The sequence below is a fragment of the Bison bison genome, unplaced genomic scaffold (assembly GCF_000754665.1).
Source record: "Bison bison bison isolate TAMUID 2011002044 unplaced genomic scaffold, Bison_UMD1.0 scf7180017864108, whole genome shotgun sequence".
Classification (NCBI taxonomy): domain Eukaryota; kingdom Metazoa; phylum Chordata; class Mammalia; order Artiodactyla; family Bovidae; genus Bison; species Bison bison.
In genome coordinates, this window is record NW_011494680.1 from 10,158,645 (window position 1) to 10,167,881 (window position 9,237).

Consider the following 9,237-nt stretch of genomic DNA (forward strand, 5'->3'; position numbering starts at 1 on the left):
CAGGCTCAGCTTTCTTCATAGTCCAACTCTCACATCCATACATGACCACTGGAAAAACCACGGCCTTGACTAGATGGACCTTTGTTGGCAAAGTAATGTCTCTGCTTTTCAATATGCCATCTAGGTTGGTCATAACTTCCCTTCCAAGGAGTAAGTGTCTTTTCATTTCATGGCTGCAGTCACCATCTGCAGTGATTTTGGAGCCCACATCTTAATGACAACGCTAGGCCACCTTGGATGATGCAAAAACCACAGAATAAACTTAAAACAACAGATGTGACTCTGGGAAAAGAGAATCAGTTCCTGGGTCTTAATCACTACTTTTATTGTTGTTCAGTTCCTCAGTCATGTCCAACTCTTTTTGACCCCATGGACTGCAGCACCCCAGGCTTCCCTGTCCACCATCTCCCGGAACTTGCTCAAACTCATGTCCATTGAGTCAGTGATGCCATCCAACCATTTCATCCTCTGTCAACCCCTTCTCCTCCTGCCTTCAATATTTCCCGGCATATTGATCACTACAGTTTCACAAAAATAGTAGTGCCAAGTCTGAGTGGCAAGCACTGTGCCTTATGATTAAGATCTCTGCCTAGAGTTCATCAGGTTCTTCATATTCTTTCAACTGACTATGTGCTAAAGTTACAGAAATGTGCTTGACAAAATCTTCACTGAGAGTCAGGTTGGGGAGAAACAAGCAGAGTAAGCAAGTTACCTGACCCACTTTTGCACAAGAGCTATTTGTTACTTGCTACTACCATGACACACCAACAAATTTAAGAAACCACTCCCACCATTGTAAACAGCCTTACCAACTCAAATCCTTTCCATGCTCCACCAGCTAGTTAAGCCCTAGAAATTCTACCTCCCAATTCTAAATAACTGTCATTGTGCTTCCCTGGTGGCTCACATGGTAAAGTGTCTGACAGCAATGCAGGAGACCTGGGTTTGATCCCTGGGTTGGGAAGATCCCCTGGAGAAGGAAATGGCAACCCATTCCAGCATTCTTGCCTGGAGAATCCCACAGACAAAGGACCCGGGTAGTCTATAGTCCATTGGGTCGCAAAGAGTCAGACACAACTGAGTGACTTCACTTTCTTTCTATAGTAAGAAAATTCTAGTTTGAACCCTCTATCTCTCACTTGGATTTCAAAAATAGCCTCGATTGCTCTTGCCTCCAACTGTGCATTCACTGACGCATTCATTCATTCAATAATGATTTAATGACTACATATCCTAAACTGCTTTGGGCAATGGGATATAATAATGAACAAAACAGACCAATTATTGCCTTTAAGAGCCTTTCCTTCTCAACCAGGCAACATGCCATCTTCCTAAATCAGATGGTGTCGCTCCCTGCTAAAACCTTCCAATGACACTCACAATGACCTTTGCATAATGGCTGCCAAGAGCTGCTGACCTGAGTCTGAGGACTGCACGGGAAACACTGACTGAAACCGCCCACTCTGGCCAGACACCAGTATAACCATTTGCATGAGTTATTTTACAACAGTAGGTCCCATGAGGAAGAGGAAAACTAACAAGCCACCACCAACTGAAGAATCTGGGAAAGGTTAAAAGGGAATGCCACATGTCTTACCAACTTCCCAGGATCTTAGGGTCTTGATTTCTTACTCTTCAATTCCCTGGTGAGGGCTAAGACACAGGCAGTAGTGATGAGAGTAGAAAGTGGATGGATTCTTGCTGGAATCCATCTTGGTTGAGTAATACCCGCGGCACCAGGAAGGACCCTGAGCCAGAATGACTGGATGCAGACAATCCAGAAAGTAATCTCATCACTATAAAACCCAAGACTGTGAGCCATGCGGCAGACCAGTACTCCTTAGTTTCTTTACCCTCTTGCTCTCCAGCTGGGCGGCACCCTTCCCAATAAAGTTTCTTGCTTTGTCAGCCAAAAAAAAAACCCAAAAACCAAAAAACACCTTCCAAAGGTTTCTCATTACATAGAGATAAAATCCAGACTCTTAAAAGTACATCCAGGATGATCTGGCTCCAGTACCCTTACTCTATTTGTACCTTATTTACTCCATCCCAAACTCACTTGTCTTCAGGGAACTACACCTGTACTCTCCTGTTCATACACCCTTCCTCAAACCTCTGCATGGTGGCCTGCCTGCTTGTCATCGTTCAGCTCTGGGCCCACATGAAAGTGCCTCAGAGTGGCCTTCCCTGACGAACACGGCCAGAGCAGGACCCCACCCCACAACGCCAGCACTCTTCCCACGTGATCTTATTTATTCTTTCTTCAATGCCCTTGTTAGCATCTGAAATCAATATATTTGTACATTTGTCATCTACCTTGACCCACTAGAATGTAAGTTCTGTAAGTTTAAGGTCAGCTTCCTTCATTACAACAGCTCTGTTCTCACTGCCCAAACCAGGGCCTGGCACGGCAGATGCTAAATAAATACTTCGTGATTGACAACACTAGTTTTCATCAATGTAGTTTCATTTCTTCCCTGTTAACACTTTCTACTCAATCTACTCTCATCACCCATTACTTGCTGGGTCTCAGTCTTCACCAGGGAATTGGAGAATAAGAAATCAAGACCCTAAAATACAGTAAATGCCATTCATATGACAGTTCAGTTACTCTGGAGCCAAAGAAACTTTGGGTCAATGCCTTAAGAAGGTAGTATTTACCGTATTTCTCCATAAATCATTACATAAGATATAATGCTTCACACTGTGCTTTCAGTAGGCATGCAACAACTATTTTCTAAATGGATACACAGGGTTCTCCAGCTGTCTTTTTTCTCCTTCCACCCAACAGAAGCCTTTTCCTGTCAACCTTTCAAATATTTCAAATCCTACAAATAATTATACATGGTCCTGTGTTTCACACCTTAAAAACAAACATGAAACAAAAAGTCCATAGAACCTGCTCTTGGCTAGAATGGAACACTCTAGCCAAGTTGCTTAGAGCCCAAATTCTTGTCTTTACTTAGTTTCTCTAGTCTCTATTTCCTTACTTCCCATCTTCTTCTGCTTCCTTCCCATCAAGCCATCAAGAGAACTCTCAAAGAATTTACCTATGACCTGCATAGAGAACCATTAGGAGTATGCGGTCTATCATCGCACTGCCTGAGTTCATTCCAGTTCCTCATTTCACCCTGTAGGTGACTTACCTAGACTAGTCACTTCATCTTTCTGAGCTGCAGTTACCTTATTGCTAAACGTGGATGATAAACGTATCTCCCTATTAGGTTTTTTGGGTGATTCAATGAAATACTCGGGGTAGTGCTTAACCCAGAGTAAGCACTTAATAAAAGCCGGCTGCTATTACTCTCACTAAATGACTGTTTTCAGTTTTTTGTGATCCTCGGTCCCCAGGCCCTGATCTTCCCTTTCACACTTCTCAAGTGCGTACTCCTTTTCCAGCAATTACTCCTGTCAAGAGAGAAGAGTCTAGCTCTCATCTCTGAGGTCAAGGATAGTACAGACCCAAGACTCCTACCAGCTAGGAGTATCATGCTTTATCATCAAATAAATCACTGCCAAAAAGTTTTGATAAGTCAAGGACAGGAGCCCCTCAAAAAGAGAGGTCCCTGTACTTTAAACCAAAACTATAAAGCTAAATGTGCTCTGTGGCTGAAAATCCATTCCGAAAAAACTATCTTTAGCCTTCATTTTCATCATTATCCAGAAGGATACAATGAGAGACAGTGCCACATAAATGGCTGCAGTTATTTTTATTTCTACACTGAAATCAGAATTGCCATTGAGTTTAGGAAGAGGAGAAAGGATGCTCTAAGGACTCTTCCAAGATCCCAAATGAGAAAGGCTGAAGACCAAAGGGAATCAAGAGGTCCTAGGTCAAACTTTGAGTTTTCTTAGAATGTGCACCGCTTTAGAGTGGGGCTTCTCAACCTGAACACCAACTGAAAATCAGGCCAGATCATTCTTCATGAAGGGGGAATGTCCTGTGCATTCACGAGACTTTACCCTCTAGCTACTAGATGACACCAGAGTGCTGCCTCCCATTGTGACAACCCCAAATCTCCAGACACTGCTACATGTCCCCTTGGGGCAAAAATGTCCCCAGTTCAGAGTAAGTGACACCTGCAGTATCTTGTTACTAAGGAGTGAACAGCAGACAGGAGGGCTCAAGCCTCTGACTCCATTTGTACAGGGCATCAGGATAAAAAGAGGATCTGTGGCTTCTCAATGCTAATTTTCCATAAGGACCATAATTTTCAGGTGAGGCTTCAAAAATAACTCGACATTTAAGACTGTACTTCTGGGTGTTGAAGGAAGAGAAAGAAGAAAGGAAAGAATCTAGGACTGAGTCACTACCTAGACAGCTACATTTGGCCTCTAGTCTAACATGCTGACAAAAGGAGACAGCTCATCATGATACCATCCTACTCTGATTTCGTCTAAATGAACATAACTTCCTCTATTTCAATCACCATCCAAGTAGAACACAAAAGAAGGACCTGCAAACATTCAGTCACAAGAAAACAAAGCTATTTTACATAAAGGCAGACTTCAATATCTGTAAACCCACTCCAGTGTTCTTGCCTGGAGAATTCCAGGGACGGGGGAGCCTGGTGGGCTGCCGTCTATGGGGTCGTATAGAGTCGGACACGACTGAAGTGACATAGCAGCAGCAACATCTGTAAAAAGCTTAGTTTTTGTGCTTAACAAAATGCAGCTCATCACTCTTGGCAGTAATTCCCTTAGCGCTTGTTAATAAGAGAGAAAACAAATGCAGAATCCTACGGAAGTTACCCACAGAATAAAAGTTTTGGTAGAGGTGAGGTGGGATGGAATTTGTGTTTGAACATATATGTACATATGGCTATACATTTTCAATACTTAAGAATAAGTATTGAAAGTATTTTTGTACTGACCTTTTAAAAAAAAAAGTCAACTCTACTGTCATATTTCACTATTATTGCTTTCAAACTTTTACAATTTTACATTGTCCCGAGGAGATCATACTTTAGGCTCTAAACAGCCTCCTAAAGGTAGTTCTAAAGGTACTTCATATAAACTGTGAAGCGGAGTGTCAAGAGTCTTAGGGCTCCCATTTGGAAGGTGGGCAAAATAAACTTTACTTCTTAAGGCTGCTGTGAGGACCAAGTCAAGTCTTATGTAGCAAGGACTATACTAGCTAAAATAGTAATCAATACATGATTACTATCACTATTTTAATTACTATCACTAATTACTATCACTATTAATAAACATAACTTTACACCAACTTTTCTGAAACTCCTGTTTTCCCCACAAACTCTGAACACCATATGCTTCAGAGAAATGAAAAAGAAATTTTACAAGCACATCTTATATTTAAATGCAAACACAAGGTAAGTATCATTTGTGATGGTAAAGCACCAAAGGACAAAAGAAAAACATGAAACATTCTGTTTTGTTGGAGAACTATCATGTCAATTACATCTGGTACCCAGCAGCTCATGATATGAAAGCCAAAGTTCCTTCCCGCTACAAAAAGAAAATTTAAAAAGGAAAGAAAAAAAAAGATGAAGAAAGAAAGAAAAAGGAATAACAGGAAAGACTGGAGAGAAGGTTACACAAGATAATGCTACAATGACAATACTCTCTTACACGAACAACAGTAAAAGGTCAGCTCTTGCCCCAAAGCGGCGGTTTACATTTCACTGTTTATCTAATTAATGAAATTCAACTGCAAATAATTTTTCTTCCTCATCGGCAAAACCCACTGTTAGGTGAGTTAACACATACACTTAGGAAGTACCACCACACTATGTGAGCTCTTCCTCTGGACTGTAATACTAAAAGTTTTATGCATTCAGCAGCAGCTGCACTGAAATGATGAAGTTTAAAGGTATTAACAAATCCGAAATGTCTGGATTTCCCTAAGAAAATGTCAATTTCTTCCCCCAGAAACGTTCTTCAATTCTCATTCTTTGGAGTAAATATGGGCTAGAAGGGTGAAGTCAGGTTGCTGGGAATCATACTCCCAAACACTTCCTTTAAGGGCCCCTCAAATATATGCCATCAAGACGGTCCTGATGAGTCCACAGCTAAGGTAAACCGTGGTCACACTAGTCACAAATGCCCTGCATACTAACAGCTCTGCAGCAAGACAGATGTCTACAGTTCCCAGTCTTCAGCTGGCTCCTGGCAGGTCCACGAGGAAACGTGTATCGACCCTTCCAACAACTAAAAGCAAGAAAGATTGAGGGCCTCGGTGATTCTAGTCCTGCTGCTGCTGCTGCTGCTGCTGCTGCTAAGTCGCTTCAGTCGTGTCCCACTCTGTGCGACCCCACAGACGGCAGCCCACCAGGCTCCCCCGTCCCTGGGATTCTCCAGGCCAAGAACACTGGAGTGGGTTGCCATTTCCTTACCCTTTCATTTTACAGAAGAGCCGGTGGCAGGGAGTGAAGTTAACTTTCTCAGCCTTCGAATACCAGGGATACCAGACCCCAGAGCTCCAGATCCCCAGTGCCCAGCGGACGCGCACACCAGGGGAGGAGCCAGAAGGGCCGAGTCGACGACCCGTGACCTCCCCCAGCTCTTCCACCAACTTTCAGTGTGACCTTGAGCACCTCAACTTGTGGGTCTCCATCCCCAGATCCGCCCAATCGGAGACAGAGCCCGACCGCCCCGGGCTGTCGGAGAAGTCCAGGCGTCCCGGCCCGCGCCCACCCGGCCCGCACGGAGCCCACCTGCACGCTGGGGAAGGCGGTCTTGAGTAGGTAGAACATCTTGCGGTTGGACAACACGTCTCCACTGGTCATCTTGTCGTCCGCTCCCTCGCGCGTCTTCCCCTTGGACTTCTCGTGGAGGACGTTGCTCTCGCGTACGCGCCGCACCTCCTCGCCGCCGCGCACGGCCGCCAGCACCGACACGGCCAGCATCTCGCGCAGGTCCACCGTGCCCCCGTCGGCCGAGGCCGCGGGCCCCGCCGCCCCGCCGCCCGGCTCGCCGCCCAGGCCAAAGAGGCTGAAGCGGCCGGCCAGGAAGCCTGAATAGAGGTGGTAGAGCACGCCGAGCCCCAGCAGGCAGAACACGGCCACCCCCAGCGGGGACAGGCGGATGCCCATGGGGGCCATGGCGGGAGGCCGGGCGCTCGGGGCGGTGGCCCTCACAGGCCTCCCCGCGCTCCCGAACCGGGCGCCGCGCGGTCTATACCGGCGCCAGCTCCCCGGCGCCCGCACGTCCCATTGCTCCCTCCCGGGAAAGACCAAGCCGCGCTGAGAAGCCCCCCGCGGCCGTTCCGAGCTCCCGACTCCCCCGGGGCAGCGCGCTCCCCGCTGCTGAGCCGGCCGGCGGGTCTAGCTTCCACGTTAGCCAACGGCCGGGAGGTGAAAGGGGAGCGTGGGTGTGTATCCGGGTTACGCGAGGGGGGGCGGGGCGAGTCAGGCTCCTCCCTCGGGGGGCGGGGCGGCCGGCCGGGTGACTGGGAGGCGCTGAAGTGCTCCGCCTGCGTTGCTGTGGTCGGTCGGCGGTGTTTGGGTTTTCAAATCACTTCGGGGATGTGGCGGAATTACTTCCCAAGCACAGAAGGATGCCGAGTGCCTTGTGGAAATTCAAATTAAATCTCTCTTTGAACGACACTGTATGGCCGAAATAGAGTCCTAGGGACAATCTAAACTTCCCATTACTCTGATTATTGAGGAAAAGGGGACAAAACGAGGCGTTTAAAATCTATGCCTTTTTCGTCGACGCTTGTGCGGAGCCTGTAGCTTTAAATCGCCTCTCGGCGCTCTTACTGGCTGAGCTGGGAATTGGGCAGGGATGAGAGGAAGTTTATTTGACTTTATTCTGTTGGCACCCCTGTCTGAACGCATATGCATTTATGTCTGTCTGTAGGTGTAGATTTTCCCCTGTACCTTCACCTGCCAGAATGAGCCATCCTTTATGCAGGTGAAGAACTTGCCTTGGTTCTGGGCTTTCACTATTTGAGAATACACTCCCGGCTTCCCTCATGGCCAAGTCCACTTTACCCACACCTTCCTCCCAAAGGCTGAGAGGGGAGAGAAATTGCCCGCGAGACTCCACTTGATGTAAAGATTTTCCCAGGATGGTCAGTCTACAATATGTAATCTTTGAATCAATGTAAGCCCTTCATATGTACTTACAGAAGCGTTTAAAAGGAGTGACTGCCTTCTGCTATGTTAGGGATTTTAGCCATAATAAGTGTTCACTAAATTTAAATAAGTATTATAATAAGCATTAATGTTTATCTTCCATCCTAACAGTGAACATTAACATGAGCAGTACTATTATAAATGTTAGAATATTTATTTAAAATCAACTTAAAATGTAGCCAGTTTTACTGTTTATAGCCAAAAGTCATTGGGTTTAAATGAGCTTGAATATTAACGACCTTAAAAACTGCAGGTATACAGAATGAATTATGAACATCAGTTGTTGGGCAAGTCATTAGAGACAGGCAGACTTTTATACTTCCTTAGAGTTTAGCGTCGGAGAAGGCAATGGCAGCCCACTCCAGTACTCTTGCCTGGAAAATCCCATGGATGGAGGAACCTGGTAGGCTACAGTCTATGGGGTCGCTAGGAGTCGGACACGACAGAGAGACTTCACTTTCACTTTTCACTTTCATGCATTGGAGAAGGAAATGGCAACCCACTCCAGTGTTCTTGCCTGGAGAATCCCAGGGACGGGGGAGCCTGGTGGGCTGCCGTCTATGGGGTCGCACAGAGTTGGACACGACTGAAGCGACTTGGCAGCGGCAGCAGCAGAGTTTAGGGTACCTGTAGAATTTGCATGTGGTTAATACAGATACAGTAAAGGAAGATCATAGATTGGTTTCCTTGCTAAAAAATAATCACAGCACAAAATAAGGTACAAATACAAATCAGTGTAGTAACAGTCCGTGGAGTGCTGACAGCACCAAATCTCAAGGAACTGGCACTGTCCTGGTCAGCTTTGGAGAGCAACTTCACAATTAAGCAAAGCTGCTTTCCAAAGAAATCTGAAAGCAAAGGTCACAGGGTAAATATGGTTACCAAATCCAGGGATAAATACAAAGACTAGGCTTGAAGTGAAGGCTTAATTAACTTCAACAGAACCACCCCATGAGATCAGCAAAAGATAGGAGTTGGTTGTAGTTATGAAATATTAAAAGCATTATGGAAAAGTCTGGCTGAGGTTTGTAAAAATAATCAGCAGTATATTCCAAGGATATTGGAAAGCAATATTGGGCTATGCTCACTGGCATTATACAAAGCCTTAGTGAGACACAGAGAGAGTTACTAAAAG

At 45.7% G+C, this 9,237-nt stretch overlaps 1 protein-coding gene across 1 annotated transcript in view; it reads right to left on the reverse strand.

Annotated features, from left to right (window-relative positions):
• The window catches only part of IMPAD1 (inositol monophosphatase domain containing 1), a 20,719-nt gene extending 13,392 nt beyond the window's left edge, over window positions 1–7,327 (reverse strand). Inside the window, exon 1 of the mRNA XM_010838981.1 lies at window positions 6,678–7,327. Within this exon, the coding sequence (XP_010837283.1) occupies window positions 6,678–7,064 (387 nt within the window). The 5' untranslated portion in view covers window positions 7,065–7,327. The remainder of the gene's footprint in view (window positions 1–6,677) is intronic.
• Window positions 7,328–9,237: the final 1,910 nt, after the last annotated feature.